This window comes from Diabrotica virgifera, chromosome 8 (genome assembly GCF_917563875.1).
Source record: "Diabrotica virgifera virgifera chromosome 8, PGI_DIABVI_V3a".
In the NCBI taxonomy this organism is placed as follows: Eukaryota; Metazoa; Arthropoda; class Insecta; order Coleoptera; family Chrysomelidae; genus Diabrotica; species Diabrotica virgifera.
Window position 1 is genome coordinate 176,242,705 of NC_065450.1, and position 19,090 is coordinate 176,261,794.

Here is a 19,090-nt window from a genome sequence, read left to right on the forward strand (position 1 = left end):
TGCGAAGTAGAAGTCAACGAGCAAGTGAGAATCTGCAAGAATTTGAAGCAGATGTGGCTCGTGTGGTGCGGTTGGCTTATCCAGAGGTACCAGACAGCGTTTTAGAAGAAATTGCAGTAGATACCTTCGTCAATGGGCTGAAAGATAATGAACTACAGAAAGCTTTACGACTAGCAAGACCGAAAGTTTTAGATGAAGCACTTGCTATTGCCTTGGAACACGAAGCAGCTAGCCAAGCTTCACGAAACAATCGAGTAATAACCGTGGAAAAAGGCGATAAGAGAAAAGATGAACGTTTGGTGGAAATGGTACGGAGGGTGATTCGTGACACGATGCCGAAGAGACGCATGAAGAGGGCTGGAAGAGTTCACTCAAATGCTGATGCCCTTTCGAGACGACCATGCAGTGCGAATTGTAATCACTGTGCCAAATTAGAGGAACGATTTTGCCCCGTGAGACGAACCACCGTAATTAATGAGCAATGGCAGCCCCAACAGTTACAAGACGCCCAAGAAGATGATCCATGTATAAAAAGAGTATTGGATTGGATGCGGCAAGGTGAGAGACCTAGTTGGCAGAACATTAGTGCATGTAGTCCAGAAGTCAAGGCCTACTGGAGCCAATGGAATTGCCTGGTACTAAAAGATGATCTTCTGTACAGAACCTTTGAGAACGATGATGGTACAGAATCTAAGCTTCAGTTAATTGTACCTAAAAGTAAAGTGTCAGAAGTATTGCGTCAGTTGCATGACGGTACATCAGGTGGACACTTTGGTATTACGAAGACTCTGCAAAAGGTTCGAGAACGGTTCTATTGGGTGAACTGTAAAGATGATGTAAGAAGATGGTGCCGAAAATGTGAACCGTGTGCATCCGGTAATGGTCCGGTTGGTAAAAAGAGAGCACCCATGAGACAGTACAATGTTGGAAGTCCTAGGAAAGAGTAGCTATCGACATTGCAGGTCCATTTCCAGAAACCGATGCTGGAAATAAATACATCCTGGTAGCCATGGATTATTTTACAAAATGGACTGAGGCCTATGCATTACCAAATCAAGAAGCTGCTACCGTTGCAGAGGTACTTGTTAAAGAATTCTTTAACCGATTTGGTGTTCCCTTGGAGATCCACTCCGACCAAGGGCGAAACTTTGAGTCAGCTCTTTTCCAAAACGTTTGTAAATTGATTGGTGCCAATAAGACCAGAACAACACCCCTGCATCCTCAATCAGATGGGATGGTCGAGAGGATGAACCGAACGATGGGTAAACACTTGTCCAAAGTTGTATCTGAACATCAGCGAGATTGGGACCAACACATTCATTTATTCCTGATGGCCTACCGCTCGGCCGTAAATGAAACTACAGGTCAAACACCAACCTGCCTGATGTTGGGTCGTGAAGTTCGGTTGCCCTGCGACCTAGAGTTTGGCCGCGGACCTTCCGAGGAACATGTTGCAGGCGAAGACTACGTTGACCGCCTGAAATTACGAATGAACAACATTCATGAACTTGCCCGACAACACATCCAGATAGCCAGTGACAGAATGAAAGATCAATATGATTCTCGATGCAAGAATGAAAGCTTCGAAGTAGGTGATCTTGTCTGGCTTTATAATCCGCAACGTCGTCGAGGCTTGTGTCCTAAACTGCAAAGACAATGGGAAGGTCCGTATGAAGTTAAGAAGAAAATAAATGACGTAATATATAGAATTAAGAAGTTGCCAAACGGTAAACCAAAAGTTATTCACATAAATCGTCTTGCACCATATGCTGGCTCAAATGAAACAGAAGAAGCACGAGTCCTCCAACAGGAGATGAAAGATGTCGCACAGCCAAGTTTTAATCAATTTATGTCAAATTACGCAGCGAGAAAGAGTGCTAGATTCGGCGTGACCACAGAAGTTCAGCAAGATCTGTTTGGTGTTCCAGAAAACGTCTCTCTGGCCCACTGTGTTGCCCAAGACCTCGAGATGACTAAAGGAATATCGTCCGTATTCAATAGAAAGTTCGGCCGCCTGGACGAGTTAAGAAATCAGCAGCCTAAAATTGGAAGAGTACTGCGATTGGAAGATGGTCCTCGATCTTTGCTGTATATGGTGACCAGAAAGTCTTATACGGACACGCCAAGCTACGAGAACATATGGCGTGCTCTAACTAATTTGAAGAAAATCGTGTGTAATTATGACATCAAAAATTTGGCTTTACCAAAAATAGGCCATGCAGTAGAAAATCTGGATTGGAAGATTGTGAGAAGCATGCTTGAAGTGGTCTTCAGAGGAACTGGTGTACAAATCACTGTGTGTTGCATGAACCCGAAGATGTCGTACCCTTCAAAGACAGTAGACTGTTATTTCTTCTTGAAGGGTGTATGCAGAGCTGGAGAGTCGTGTAGATTCCGCCATCCTGGGCCTTCATTTAGAGTTGCTGATCGAGACGCTCAGATCTTAAGAGGGGAGCAGTGTAGCGGAAGAGAAATCTTGGCCGATCCCCGTATAACAGTAAACACCTCGAGAATGACGTAATCGGATGTGCTAGGCCTCGCCGGAGAATTCTGGAAGGTACGTCACGTAGGCGGAACAAGCCGATAGCTCGAGATGGGAGTCGATTGTTCCAGAATAACAACTGGGTATAAATACGGGCATATTTTGTGAATAAGTTTAGTGTATAAGATAAATTCGTCTGTAACTTATATAAATAAAGTCGTATATAAATTACGAACCGCTAGTTTTATTGTAATTAGAAGTAATTACACTAATCACGCTACAGTATTTTGCTTGTGGTTAGGCCTTCTGCTACATTTATTTGCATAGTTTAGGAGTTTTCTATATCTGGAATCAATCCTTGCGTTATTCATTCCGTCTAATACGGCCCAGAGTTCTATGGAAGGTTTATAACGGCATTGTGTAAAAAATGATATTGTAGAATTTTATAAAAACAAACATGAATACAAAATACTCACCACTACAGCTATGGCAGTTTCTTTACAAAGGACAGCACAACACGTTAATATAGCTACCAGAATATACCAAAAAATTACACTTTCTCCAAAACTATTTCTAAATTTATGAAACAGTAAAATGACCACAAAAAATAATACTGAGCTCAAAATATCGGCTCTGCCTACCAAACCAGCTACTGCTTCTGTATGTACAGGGTGTACAGTAAACAGTAAGCCAGACAGGAAGGCAACGTCGTGGATATTAGTAGCATATTTTGATTTTTTTAAAAATAGTTCAAAAACAGGTACTGTTAGTAGGCATAGAAGTCCATATAGGATTATGTTTGTTGCATGGAATTGAAACGCATCCAGTTTATTCTTAGAATAAAGTACATTTAATCTGAAAATTAAAAGAAATGTACAACAACTGTTAAAATGAAAATACAGTAGAACCCCAGTTATCTACAGGTGCGGGACCGGATATGGCACAGAGAATTGAAAAGCATGGATAACAAGTATTTCTGAACAAGTATTTCTTAATGTTATTCTGAAGCTATTTTCTTGTGGCATTTTTATAATTAACTATTTTTAATGGGAAATAAGCCAAAATTTTACTAAAAAAATTATTTTATTAACGTTTCGATGTCCAAATCGGATGTCGTCAATAACATCGAGTTAGTACATTTTATATTGTAGTATTATTTATATACCTATGTATTATTAGTATGATTTATAATTTAAAATGTACCTACATATTAAGGTCAGAATTTGGTATTAGTTTTGAGAGTAAACTAAAGTAAGACCTACTACTTACCATGTCGGGATAGTATCACGAGGCTTTTTCCTGGTTTTCAATCGTGATTTACTATGGAATCTCTTACACGAGAATTTTACTCTCACCGTTGCATGCGGTTGTCTTTTTAAAGACAGATCACATGCTATGATTTTTTTGTGACGGATATTCTTGAGTTGGGGTTGATTTCATGTAATCAAATGAACTATCTTTCAGTAAAGTCGTCCCAGGAACGCAACTCATAAATATTGGCAATATCATTTTAAAGTCTTCTACTTTAAAATGTATAATATATGTCTGAATTGCCGATATAAATGAGTCGGATTAAAAAAATTAGATGAATTTTTTACTAAGCAACAACATTTTTGTTTAATTTATTAATATTTTTTGTATTTTGACAACGGCATCCGATTTGGACGTCGAAACAGAATAAAATCATTTTTTTAGTAAAATTGTGGCTTATTTTCCGTTAAAAATAGTTAAGTATTTTTTATTTATATGTGCATTAGGGTGGAGTGAAAATTTTTTTTTTGAAATTTGATTAGCACTATTTGATTAGCAAAAGTTGCCTTTGATGTAGTAGATGACCTGTAAATTTTTTAAAAATTAAAAAAAAAATTCTTCATTCCCCGCCGCAGGCCCAAAAAATTAAAAATATTTTTTTTTTTATAAATAGCATTAACTACTAAAAGTTGCTTTTACTTCTGTAGATAATCTACAATTAAAAAAAATATATATTATAACATTTTTTCATTCCCCGCCATGATCCTAAAAAAAGTTACGCGCCAAAACTTGTTAAAACATTGGTCATTTTATGGCTTCTTAACATTAGAAAAATCCAATTTTCTATATTTACTAGAAAAAAATTTGTTTAAAAAAAAATGCATAATTGTCAGTAAATAAAACATCGATTTGACCTTCAGCTCGTTTTTTTAACCCATTGCTACTTTTGTCAGCATCGCATATTATCGCGTCACGTCGGTTGAGAGCGCAGACTCTCGGCGCGGTCTCGGCTCTCGGTCTAGTCGATCTCAATCAACCACAGTTCAGTTCTTGGTTATTTGTCGCTTAAGAAAGTTCTGCGGTTCTGCTACGTAGTGCGTGTTGTGTTTTTGTACGAGAATAAAGAATACTTTAAATTAAGTTACCCAAATAATAGTGGTCGTGGATTTACTTCGTAGTAAATAATGACGACGCGAAGCAAAACAAATTGTCCTATAATTGGGCCTTCGATTGATTTAAATTCGGGAGGAACAATGTTGCCCTCTCGGGAACAAGTGCTTCAATATTATAATTTTATAAGACAAAAGAAACAAAGTGAAGGACAATACAAACCAAAGGTTGGTGAAATCTATGACGAAATTGCGACGACGTTGGAGGAAATATGGAAAAAAGCCTCTATTCCTACAGTTCATCATGTCACAATTACCAATCAAATAAAAAGAGAGCACGAAAAGCTAAACAATATCCTTAAGTCTTATTCACAAGCTCGCAAAGAAACCGAAAGTTTTAAAAATAAAGTGGCATCTTTTAGGCAAAATGCTTCTTATTTGTTTGACATAGCATATTGCAAATGCAAATCGTTTGAAGAATGTGTCTGCGACATATCACACAAAGTACCGCTATTAGAAAGGCCATTTCTTTTGGACCAGCGAACTACACGAGTCATGGCTATAGGATCCCTAGACCGATTAACAACTGACAAGCTTAATAAGAAAATGTTAAGAAAATCTAAGGAATATATGCGAGAGAAACAAGTTGAGTTTGAAAAAAAAATTCCAAAAGAGATGCCTAAAGAAAAAGAAGCAGTTCTTAAAAATTTGGAGGAAGATATTCAACCCACGCCGTCAACATCGCAAACAAGAATTAACCTGCCGACTTTTGCAAGAGCTTGTGATAGGTATGGAATCGCAGACCGGCCAGCCGCAGCAATTGCTTCTGCATTATTGCATGATGTAAATATAAATAAAGAGGTCAAGGGAGAAATAAAGTGTACTACGGAGGCGGCGATAATTATCGATATTTAACTATTAAGGGCCTTTACTTCGACGGTAGAAAGGATAAGACGATGACAATGGTTCAAGCAGACGGTGGTATTAGTAAACGAACAATGGTTACAGAAGAACATGTTTCAATTATTTACGAACCGGGATCAGGTTATTTAGGACACGTTTCGCCATTAAGTGGGTCAGCTGAAAACATTAAGAATGCGATATGTATGTTTTTAACAGAGTTTAATATTAATAGATCCGATATACTAGCAATAGGTTGCGATGGAACTGTAATAAATACAGGTAACCTCGGTGGTGTCATGTGTCTTTTGGAAAAAGAATTCGGTAGACATTTGCATTGGATTGTCTGCCAATTACATTCTAACGAACTTCCTCTGAGGCATTTAATTGAAAAGTTAGATGGAACCACGTCTGGTCCTAGGGGATTCTCGGGACCCATCGGAAAGAGCTTAGCAATTTGCGACCAGTTACCAGTAATAAATTATAAACCTATTAAAAGTGAACTGCCCGAAGTAGATAGAGAACAACTAAGTACCGATCAAAAGTTCCTCTTCGATATAAGCACCACTGTAAGTACAGGTGAATTTCCTGCCGGTCTTGCTTCCAAGAATCCTGGTAAATTATCTCATGCGAGATGGCTTACCACTGCCAACAGAATTTTAAGGCTCTATGTAAGCACATTGAATCCATCAGAAAACCTAATAGAAATCGCAACTTTTATTAATAAGGTATATGCCCCAATGTGGTTTACTATTAAAACCAAACCAAAAATAAAAGATGCGCCGTTCAATTTATGGAAAAGTATATATTTGAGCCGATATTTAAAGAAAGATTTAAGAGAAATTGTTGATACAACTATAGAAAGAAATGCATTTTTCGCTCACCCTGAAAGTTTATTGGTTGCAATGATAACTGATGAAAGGCGACATATTCGAGAGCTAGCTATGCGCCGAATATTATCCATTAGAGCAAAGAAGTCTGCAGCGGGGGAAGAAATTAAAATAAGAAAGTTTCAGGTCCCTAAAATAAACTTTTTGGCGACGGACTATGTTGACCTCATTTTTTGGCAAGAGCAAGTTATTAGTGAGTCAACATTAACCCAACATTTAAGTGACGAAGAGCTGAAAAATGCAATCGATAAAAACTCACTTATCTCTCAATTAACTTTTGATTTACCTTGTCACACTCAAGCCGTTGAGAGATGTGTTAAAGTTGTGTCAGAAGCATCTTTAAGTGTTTGTGGCGCTAGTGCTCGAGATGGTTTTATAAGATCACGTTTAAAAGATCGCAATATAATGATAATATTTGAAACCAAACGGCATTATAAGGCGGAATAACGAGTTGTTATAAAGTAGAAAATTAAAAATAATAATTAAAATAGTGTGGTTGGAGGGCGAGTAGGGGTGGTGGAACACGAAATGCAGCCACCTCCACGTGGTGTGTTCTGGGTAGTTTATAAAACTAGCTGAGAGCTACATATTGGTCTAAAACTAAAAAAATTAAATATTCTTAAGTTAATTCGGGGAATGAAGGAGTGGTCAAAATGAACCAAAAAAAAGCATGAATGATCTACTAGTGCCTAAAAATAGATTAGCTGATAGTGCAATCTTGTATAAAAAATGTGAAAAAAATTTTTTTTAGGTCACGGCGGGGCATAATTTCAAGGTCAAACAATTTTGAAAAAAATTGGTAAACATCTACTACTGTATAGGCAACTTTTGACATATAGTGCTAACTGCTTAAGTAAATTTTTGAAAATTCGAGATTTTTCGCTCCACCCTAATGTGCATGATGTTCCATTAGTTCATTACAGTATATAGTATAGTATGGTCCAATTCAAACAATAGGGAACTTGCATAAAATTTTAAATTCGAAAAAAATGTTATAAATCACAACGGATCATAATTTAAAACATGTATCAAAGATAAAAAAAGTTGTTTTTGTGTTCTGTTTGGCCCCTAAAGACAATTCTAAATTCAAATTATAGGAGCTAGCCCAAAATGCGTCGTGACGTCATATGGCTGTATTTGTTTACATTCTACACCAACAAAGTAAACAAAATTGTATACAGTGGAACTTGGTTATAGCGTCATTGAAGGGTCCAGTAAAAAAATGACGCTATATCAGAGTGACGTTATAAAAGAGGTAGAAAAAAATGAAATTTTAACCAGGCAAAATTTTATTACAGCATTATTTGCACTATTTTATTACAGCAGAAAATTTGACTCTTTATGATGGCACTGACAAATAATAAGAAATCATAAACTGCCAAACTCACATAACTGTACACAAAGGGATAATGGGCCTTTCTCACATTCTTGGAAGGAGCAATGTCGCAAAGCTGGAAACGCATTGCACTTTATTCTTCATAAAATGAAAAAACAACAACCTACTGTAAAATTTTATGACGCTATAGACGAGGGTTACTTTATTTTTACCGCTAAAACCGGGTTTTTAATAATGTTATCGAATAGTTTTTGGCCGGACCTATTAAAAATTGACGTTACAACCGAGGCCGTAATATCCAAGTTCCACTGTATAATTTTAAATTAGACATTATAAACGTCAGTAGAAAATACAGCTATGTGACGTCACAAGTGTTTTTGATCGTTTGAACTATTTTACATACATAGAAAACTTGTACTTTTACAAAATGGCACTAAATAACACTTATAGTGTTTTCTTTTATTTTCCATAATAAACCTTCTTTCCTTTCCTTCAAAAGCTGTATCAAACTCCAATCTCAACAAACTGGTATATATTATTAAAATGACATATGTCATTATAATATAAATATTTTTCCCTTATTCCGCGATGATGAGCTGGCCAAATACCCGAGTAGGTGGAGGCCAATAAACTGAAGAATATACCTAAATATAACCATAAATATTAACATAAAAAAAGTACAACTATGTGACGTCACTGATCGTTTGAACTATTTTAAACCACAGAAGATTTTAAATTCGTACTTCTAAGTTATTATGAGTTTTTGAAGCGTGAAATTTTAGAAATCTCATTTTTATAAAAAATGAACATTATTATGTAATAAAAAAATGTGCAAGTTCCCTATTAGGCGTGTATGCCATAGATTTAATGACATATCCCACTGGTACAAACTTGACAGCAAACAAAAAAAGAGACTGTGAAACAAAGATAACTATCTGTACTATAAATGTCAAACTAATGTTGTCCTATAGAAGGTTATGTAAGATTTTTGTTTATAGGTGTGAAGTTGGTTAAAATATAAACTGTCCTATGAAACTGTCTACATACTAAATTCTGTTACTTTAGTTTCTTGATTTGGTTTTGATTCAAATTGTTGGATATTTTAATTAAACTGTATTAAAACGATAATATATTATCTGTATTTCGTCTTCCCTGATTATAATTTGATAACAATATTTTGACATTATATATATTCAACCTCCGATATTATGACAGACGTCAGTTACAATTTCCAATCTCACCAAATGTAATAATGACATCATACAAACTCGTCACTAATTCTAGCCAATGAAATGCATGTAATAGGAATGGCATGACAAAAAAATCTGATTATTCCATATATATTTTTTTAAATGTAGAATATGGCAACAAGGGGAAAATTATGTGCAACCCTTATTGTTCGACTTCCTTCGTAAGTTCTACCATTAGAAATCATGATTATTCTTCTATTGAACAACAATTATCTTTACCCCACTTAAGAACCGTCATGGTATATCAGGTGCTATATTTATATATAAGATCATACATGGATTTATTGATTGTCCAAACCTGTTAAATCACATTAACTTTAATGTTCCAAACCAAGCTCTATGTTACCACAATGTTTTCCACATTCCTTTCAACAGAACAACATATGGTATTCACAACCCATTGGATAGGTACATGGGGCTATTAAATGAATTTGATTATATTTTCAATTTAACTTTAACTCGGTTCAAAAGATCTCTTGCTTTGTGATATATACAGGGTGATTGATTAGTAGGGTAAAGCTCAATAGCTCCGCTATAGTAATACATAGCAATAAAAGTTGATAACAAAAATTTTAGCCACCTTTGAGCTTCACATTTAGCCACCTTCGCAGTTAACGCTACGTACAGAATGGCTGAGAACGAGTATAGTGTGGACGAAAAGACAAGAAAAAGAGGAGATGAATCGGAAGATGAGGCAGACGATAGCAGAAGTAAAAAAGTACATCGGTCGCCTGGGAATGATAGGCAACTAGAAAAAATATTGGAGAGCCTAAATATTATCACAATGGAAATAAGGGAACTAAGAGAAGAACAAAAAGAGTACAGAGCGGAAATGAAGGAACTCAGACAAGAAAATGAAAAGCTGAAACAGGAAAACAGAGAAACCCAACAAAAAGTGGAAGAATTGGAAAATAAAATAGACAGAATGGAAAAGGACAAAAGACGAAATAATATAATACTGCAGGGAGTAGATATGGATACCTACGATCAAAACATAACAAAAGATAACGTCCAAGATTTTTTATGCAATGCACTAAAAGTTGAGACAAAAATAAAAAGCGCAAGAAAAATTGGAAGTAAATCCTGCTTGATTGAGCTCGAAAATGCAACGGACAAAGAAGAAATTATGAAAAATAAAGGCAAATTGAGAGACATAAAGGGAAAAGAAATATATATTAATGACGACATGGACAAAAATGAACGGATGATACAGGGTAAAATCAGAACGAAGGCAAAAGAGGCTAAATTGGAAGGAAAAAACGTCAAGGTAGGATTTCAAAAAATAAAAATAAATGAGGAGGTATGGACATGGAATAAACATCAGCAACAACTCTTAAAAATAGAAAACCAAAACAGAAACCAAAAAAACTAAACGACGTAAATGAAACGGTAGCAACAACGGCAATGGACAAGGAGACGATTGGGATTAAAAACAAGAAAATGAAAACTAATTTGGGAACATGGAACGTAAGAGGCACTTATGAAACGGGAAAACTTAAAGAATTAATTAGAGAAACAAAAAGATATGAAATAGATATATTAGCTTTACAAGAAACAAAACAATTAGACACAGAAATAGTAGAAATAGATGATATAGTATTTTTTAAAAGTGGGGGGAATAACAGATTGCTAGGAACAGGCTTTATCATACAGAAAAGATGGAAAACCAGAGTGATGAATTTCAAGCCGATATCAGATAGAATGTGCACAATCAGGTTAAAAGGGAATCAACGAAACATAAGCATAATAAATGTACATGCACCAATAGAAGACGCCACCGAAGAAGACAAAGATGCATACTATGAGCAACTAGAGAGAGAATATGACAGATTACCAGCATTTGATATCAAAATAGTAATGGGAGACTGCAATGCTAAAGTGGGAAAAGAGGATATATATGAAAATATAACAGGAAAATACAGTAAACACGATGTATCAAATGATAATGGTCAACGAATTATAGGTTTTGCCACAGAAAGACAAATGGTAATAAAAAGCACATACCAACGCAGAAAAGATATACATAAAGGAACGTGGATTTCCCCTGACAAAAGGACAATAAATCAAATAGACCACATATTAATAGAGAAGAAGCACGCCCATAATATAATAAATATAAAAAGTATGAGAGGAGCGGAATGTGACTCAGATCACTTTTTGGTAAGAGCAGCCTATAGAATAAATGCTAATATAAAGAAAGACAATCAAAGGGACAAAGAAATCAAAAAACAATTCAACACATCAATACTAAAAGATAATATGACACAGAAGAAGTACGAACAACAAATAACCAGCAGACTAAACGAAGAACCAGAAACACTAGACCCGGAAGAAAAGTGGGAAAGCATAAAAGAAGCAGTTTTAAACACCAGTAAAGAAATATTAATTAAAGGTAATAGAAAACAAAAAGCAAAAGAATGGTATGATGAGGAATGTCAAAAAATAGCAGAAGAAATTAGAAAAATAAGAATAAAAAACTTAAGAAATAATAGTGACATTAGCACACAAGAATATAGAGAATTGAAGAGAATTATGAAGAGAACATGCAGAAATAAAAAAAGAAAATACAACGAAGAAAAACTCAAAGTGATAGAGGAAAAATTCCAAAAAAAGGAAATAAGATCCTTTTACCAGGAAACAAGAAAAATGGAAAGGGGATATCAGAAACATAACCCATATATGAAAAATGAGGAAGGAATATTAATAAATGAACCCGGGGAAATAATGAGAAATTGGCAAACTTATTTTACACAACTTTTAAACAAAAACGAAGAAGAAAGGGGAACAATCCAGGAAATTGAAGATGACCATATAGTAATAGAAACACCTACGAGGGAAGAAATAGAAAATGAAATAAGAGGGCTAAAAAACAATAAAAGCCCAGGAATAACGGAAATATCGGCGGAAATGATAAAGGCAGGAGGAAAAAGACTACACAAGGAGATACATAGCCTGATAAAAAGTATATGGGAAACAGAAAGAATGCCAGGAGAATGGACCAGGGCAAGGATATGCCCCATACATAAAAAAGGTGATAAAATGAGATGTGAAAATTATAGAGGTATCGCGTTGCTAGAAGTCGTGTACAAAATATTGACAAACATCTTAAGAAAAAAGCTGAATCAATACACGGAAAATATATTGGGCGAATATCAGGCAGGATTCAGAAGTAATAGGTCGACGACAGACCAAATATTTGCGTTAAAAGAAATCCAAACTACGTGCTACGAACATAAAATAGCAGTATACGTCCTGTTCGTCGACTTTAAACAGGCCTATGATACGGTAAAGCGGCAACAGATGTACGCACTAATGAAAGAAATGGGCATACCAAGTAAAATCGTCAGGATGGTAAAGATGACTATGGATAACTCCACAAACGAAATAGCATGGAAGGGACATAAATCAAATAATTTTGAAACAAAGGAAGGATTAAGACAAGGAGACCCACTATCAACGACTCTTTTTAATGTAATACTGGAAGGAATAATCAGGAAAAGTAAAATAAGCACACAGGAAACGATTTTTAAAAATGGCCACCAATGTATTGCATTCGCAGATGATCTAACATTATTATCGACAAGTAAGAAAGAGCTAACAAAATTAATGAGCAATATAATAAAACAAGCCAAACCTTTTGGTCTTCTCATAAATAAGGAAAAGACAAAATACATGATAATGGGAGAAACAGATAAAGAAAATGAAGACAATTTCACATTGGAGATAGAAGGAGAAAATGTATGCGCATTTAAAAGAGTTTCAGAATTTACATACCTGGGTGTAAAAGTAGATGAAAAGGGACATGGGGAAGGGGAAATAAAAGCAAGAATAGCAAAAGCAAACAAAAAGTATGGAGCATTGCGTCCATTAATGAAATCCAAAGATGTGTCAAGAAAAACAAAAATAAGAATCTACAAAACAGTTATCAGACCTACAGCTACATATGCATGTGAAACATGGGTGCTTAAAAAATCAGAAATAGACCTTTTAGAAAGATGGGAGAGGAAAATACAACGAGCAATATATGGAGGCGTGAAAATAGACGGTCAATGGAGAAGAAGAAATAATAAGGAACTTGAAGAACTATATAATGAACCAAAAATAACGACGGCAATCAAAGCACAGAGAATCCGATACTTAGGACACATAGAAAGAATGGGAAAGGCGAGAATGCCAAAAATGGTTCTATTACGTAAGCCAATACAAAAAAGAAGAATAGGAAGACCAAGAAGGAGATGGAAGGACAGCGTATATGAAGACTTAAAACAAAGTAATATTGTAAACTGGAAAGAAAAAGCTTTGGACAGAAAACAATGGAAGGAAGTGGTGAAGAAATGTATGGAAAGACTATAATGTTAAGTGTAGTATTAAGTGTTTTATACAAACAAATGTAATATTGTATATATTATAGTAGTATAGGATATAGCATTATATATAAATATGTAATAGTAATTGTAAGGAAAAATTAAATCTTTCAGCCCTAGGCCTTCACGGCCTGTTGAGCTTAATAAATAATAAATAATTGAGCTTCACATTACAAAATTAGTTAGAATGTTATAGGGTGTTCGATAACACAGTGGCAGACCAAACTTATGTTTTTTTAAATGGAACACCCTATATTTTATTTTAAATTCGAAATCCTGTTAACTTCTCCATCACAAAAATATAAAGTTTTGTCATGTTATACAGGGTATTTACAAAGTTATAACCAATTTTATATGAAAATCGTAACAAGTTCAACTCCCTGTATAAATAAAAATAAACAAAACAACAATGGTTTATTAATGCCATATTTTTTAACGTATTGTCAAAATTTTCAAGAATGGTCGATATTGCTAATTTTCTTTATATCAAATACATTCTTTATATCAAGTACATTATTTTCTCAGTAATTTTAAATGGAACACCCTGTATTTTATATCACTATTGAAAAGTACCATTACTGTACTTTAATTTTTAGATAACATTCCCTATGTCTAAATTTATTAGTTTTCGAGATATTTTCATTTTTCAATGGACCAGTAGCGTGGCCACCCAAATCACCAGAATTTAATAAACTGGACTGACTTTTTTGGTGTTACGTTAATAATGAAGCTTATAAAATACCTCCAACAACAAGGGATGAGATGAAACATAGAATACAAAGTGTATTTCGATGTGTTAATTTACAAATGCTCCGTAGAGTAAGTAGCTCATTCAATGATCGTTTTTAGGCGTACATAAATGTGTTAAGAGATAATTTTGAACACCTTATGTAATTAAATATTAAAAATATTTTATTAAAAGTAGCTTCTAATTTTTTCAAACATGTTTTTTGCAAAATGTATTACTGATAAATTATGTTTCGTTCTTTATTTGTTACATTGTTACATTTACATACAAAAGTAGTGTTTAATTGTCTTCACAAAATATTGTATTTTGTGTTTGTCTGTTGTTTTGTAAAATTTATTACTAATAAATTATTTTTATTTCTTTATTTGCTACAGTGTTACATTGATTACCGGATTGATAATCGGTAATCTTCAATTGTCAATTCAGTCATGGCTTACTTAAAATTTAGATAAATTTAAACACCTAAAATAATTTTCTCTGAAAAATGAAAATATCTCGAAAACTAATAAATGTGGGCATAGGGAATGATATATAAAAATTAAAGTATGTTAATGTTACTTTTCAATAATGATATAAAATACAGGGTGTTCCATTTAACATTACTGAGAAAATAATGTACTTGCGTTTTGACTCACCCTGTATTTGATATAAAGAAAATTAGCAATATCAATAATTCTTAAAAATTTTGACAATAAATAAAAAAATATGGCATTAATAGACCATTGCTGTTGTGCTTATTTTTATTTATACAGGGAGTTGAACTTGTTATGATTTTCATACAAAATTGGTTATAACTTTGTAAATACCCTGTATAACATTACAAACCTTTATATTTTTGTGATGGAGAAGTTAACAGGATTTCGAATATAAAATAAAATATAGGGTGTTCCATTTAAAAAAACATTAGTTAGGTCTGTCACTGTGTTATCGAACACCCTGTAACATTCTAACTAATTTTGTAATGTAAAGCTCAAAGGTGTCTAAAATTTTTGTTATGAACTTTTATTGCTATATATTACTATAGCGGAGCTATTGAGCTTTACCCTACTAATCAATCACCCTGTATGTATGGTATTGTTGAATTTTGTTCTTATTATATTTTGTATGTTTTTAGTATGTAGTGAACTTTTTAAATAACTTTTTGTTATTGATTTTATACTATAGGTAATTTATGTTTTGAAACCTAACTGATATTGTATTGTAATTTAACTGTTAATGGGGTTATCCCTTGTTTTAAATAAATAAATAAATAAATTATAGATTCTCTTCAGTGAAGGCGTTTGATTGTCTCAAGAATGCCCTGATCCATTGGTTGAATTGGTTTAACATGTTGGAAAAAAACAGAACAAAGAAATCGTTATCCATTGTTAGATCTTAGAGGTGTCTCATTGGAATAAGGACTAGAAATATTCAGAAGAAGAAGAACATTTTTAGGCAACTTTTTTTGCTTCAAATAAGACTTTACTTCAGAAATCAACTTTCTATGAAACCAATCTTGGAAGATGTCACAAGTTATCCAGGCAGCTTGCTGGTTATAATAGTGAACTGGGAGATTCTATGGTTTAATCAGAGTTTTAAAATCGTAGATTTATTTTTAGTAATTATTATGGTCTCCAATTTATAGCAAAATTCCACCATTGCTTCTCTGTCAGCAATTAGCTTTTCGTCTGAGATGTTAAGTTTTCACGTAACCAGATGCATTGTTGGCCCAGAGATTGGTAGACCCTCTGATCTGTTCTGTAGAAACCATTTGGAAAGTGCTTCATCCAGTTGTTAAAAAGTTAATTTTTTAATAATTTCCATGCTTGATATGTTTTTAAAAGAGTCAGACTAAGATATGGAATTTTATAGTTTCATTTTGTTTTTATTGATATCGTGTATTGTTTGCTTGTTAGCATAATAGATTTGTGATAATGATGAGACATATTCACCCTTTTCTAAAATATATTCTAATATATATTCTATTATTGTTCAAAATCGTCAAAACATTTCTCCTGCGTTTTATTTAGCAGAGTAGCGACTCTTTTCTAGCACACAACTAAATCACACACATAGGTATGAGATTTATCTACTAGTTCAATAAAACCTCAAAAATGCAATTTGAATAATGAGAAAACATAGCACGCATAATCCGCAGACCAGATAATCGGGGTTCTACTGTAGATAAATTTCTAAATGAGAGTGAAACTGAGATGCCATAGGCAAATAACTTTCAGTAAAAGTGATGTACCTGTAAGATAAAATTGTAAGTGGCCTGTAAGACTTATGACTGCTGTTCAAAGTAATATCTGTTCCCCAAAAATCATTTTTGAATATATTCAAAATGGGAGTATGTGGCATCACATCTTTATTTTTTATAATAGCTTCATTGTCATCAAAAACAAACGATCCTCCGAGAGTATTGCAGTAACAAATAAATGCTGCTACAGATATTGTTATGTACTTTTGAGAATTATCCTAAAAAATATTAATTTTAACTTCAAAATAGATCTTACCCAAGTAGCTTACCATTTTATTATTCTTGTCAGTTATGAGTCCATATTAATTGCATCAATTATGGCATGATAATACCGCATTTTTTAACTTCGCGAGTTAATGGTATTGATTTTTAATAAAACTTTTTTATAAATATTTTATGATTCTAACTACATAACCTATCAAATTTGTATTTTGAATTTAATCAATATTTATGAAAGATATTACAGGAATCTGTAGTGTAGAATAGATGTTTTTCGTCACCTGTCAAAAAATGTAGTATGCCGCTTCAAAAATTAATTATATACATTATTCCTACAACAACATTAACACTTGCGTATAAATAATGTGGAAAATAAAAGCCTTTTAAAATACAAAAGGTCACACCTAGATCATTTGAATGAAACGTATTCATAAAATATTTTAGCAGTGAAAGTTAAATTAAAATTTTACTTGCAGGAAATCCCCTACTTGTATCTGTCACTGTCATATTCCACAACCAATTACACGTCAACACGTCAAGTCCTTTAAGAAACGTCAATTGAATCAACTAGACGGTGATGTGTTCAGTGATTGAATGTAAAATTTAAAATAATGTTGAAATTAATCACCTTCATATTCATAATAGTGACCGTTAATGCAGCAGAAAGAATCAACAATAATTTAATTTATAAAAATGTGGATAGAACCATAGATTTAACGTCACAGTTAGTAAAAATCACCAGCACCATAACTCTTGAAAATGCCGGCGCAGACCCTATCAAGAATTTTCTACTGGCGGAGCAACCAAATTTAGTTGGGCAGATAGCATTTAAAGGTGCCAAAGACTCTGCCAAGCAAGATTTAAACGTTTTAACAGCCCAAGTAGAAAACCAGAGTGATAAGAGATTCCACAAAGTTATCTTGAGGCAGAATTTGGAGCCGGGCCGTACTGCAACAGTGGTGGTTGAAGAAATACTCATTAAAAGTTTAATTCCATATCCAAATAGTATTTCCCAGAAAGAGAAGCAGTTAGTGAGGTATTTTGGTAATCATTATATTTATACACCATACACAGTGGTTAAACAAAAAACTGATGTTACATTAAGCTCTAGAAGTATTGAAAATTATTCTAAATTGAAACCAGTTACTCAGACAGATAGTACAATACATTATGGACCATATGGAGAAATTGCACCTTTTGCTGTGGATGAACTGATAGTTCATTACGAAAACAATGCTCCATTTTTGACAGTTGTCCATCTAGATAGAACAATTGAAATATCTCACTGGGGTAACATTGCAGTGGAAGAGCAAATTGAAATTAAACACACAGGAGCTACATTAAAGGGGCCATTTTCGAGATATGATTACCAAAGAGACACTAGTAGTACACATCACAGTATTAAATCATACACTACTGTTTTACCAGCCACTGCTCATAGCATTTATTACAGAGACAGCAATGGCAACATTTCTACTTCAGCTGTAAAACACCGTAAGGATTGGATAGAACTTGAACTGAGACCAAGATTCCCACTTTTTGGAGGTTGGCAAAGTTCTTATACTCTCGGCTACAGTGTTCCCAGTTACCAGTACCTTTTCAAGGCTGAAAATGGAGATAATGTATTAGCTATGAGGCTCATTGACCATGTTTTTGACGATATGTATGTTGAAGAAGTTGTTACTAACGTAGTTCTTCCTGTTGGAGTCACTGATATCAAAATTCGACCACCCTATGATGTTGAGAGACTATCAGATGATGTTACTTACAAATATTTGGATAACCTTGGGCGTAAAGTTATAAGACTGAAAAAGAGGGACCTGATTGAACAACACATTCAAGATTTGGAAATTACCTATAAATGGCAACCACGATTGTTGTTACATGAGCCTTTGCTGTTATCGTTGGCACTCTTTATTTTGTTTGTAGCTGTAATTATTTGGGTCCGATTGGACTTTTCACTTGCAGTGCCTGAGCACAGCAAAAGAGAATAACTTTTTGTACATCTATATTAACATTTTTTGTTAAATAAATTATAAGATTATATTTTGTATTATTTTTTACAGTTAGTTAGAAAATAAAACTCTGATGAATGTATGGAACATACTATCTAAACTAAATCTCTAACTCTAAATATTCTATGTTTTAGTTCACTTCTAGTGAGTATTGCAATATTTATTTATTTAACACGTTAATCGCCATGACACCTGACAGTTGGGTTTCAGATCCTGTGATCATACACGCTCTAACACCCATAGACTAGTGTGAACAATAAAGTCTGTCTGAGTTGGGCCTGGGAGTA

At 34.0% G+C, this 19,090-nt stretch overlaps 2 protein-coding genes across 2 annotated transcripts in view; one reads left to right on the forward strand and one right to left on the reverse strand.

Annotated features, from left to right (window-relative positions):
* Positions 1 to 17,276, reverse strand: part of LOC126890517 (protein O-mannosyl-transferase TMTC4-like) — a 58,943-nt gene extending 41,667 nt beyond the window's left edge. Inside the window, exons 1-3 of the mRNA XM_050659514.1 lie at positions 16,839 to 17,276; positions 16,561 to 16,787; positions 2,959 to 3,337 (exon numbers count right to left, since the gene is read on the reverse strand). Of these exons, the coding sequence (XP_050515471.1) occupies positions 2,959 to 3,337; positions 16,561 to 16,787; positions 16,839 to 16,841 (609 nt within the window). The 5' untranslated portion in view covers positions 16,842 to 17,276. The remainder of the gene's footprint in view (positions 1 to 2,958; positions 3,338 to 16,560; positions 16,788 to 16,838) is intronic.
* A 60-nt stretch (positions 17,277 to 17,336) lies between these two features.
* Positions 17,337 to 18,834, forward strand: LOC126890518 (dolichyl-diphosphooligosaccharide--protein glycosyltransferase subunit 1-like). Its single transcript, XM_050659515.1, has one exon. The coding sequence runs from the start codon at positions 17,400 to 17,402 to the stop codon at positions 18,780 to 18,782; it is 1,383 nt and encodes a 460-aa protein (XP_050515472.1). The 5' UTR covers positions 17,337 to 17,399; the 3' UTR covers positions 18,783 to 18,834.
* The last annotated feature ends 256 nt before the right edge of the window (positions 18,835 to 19,090 follow it).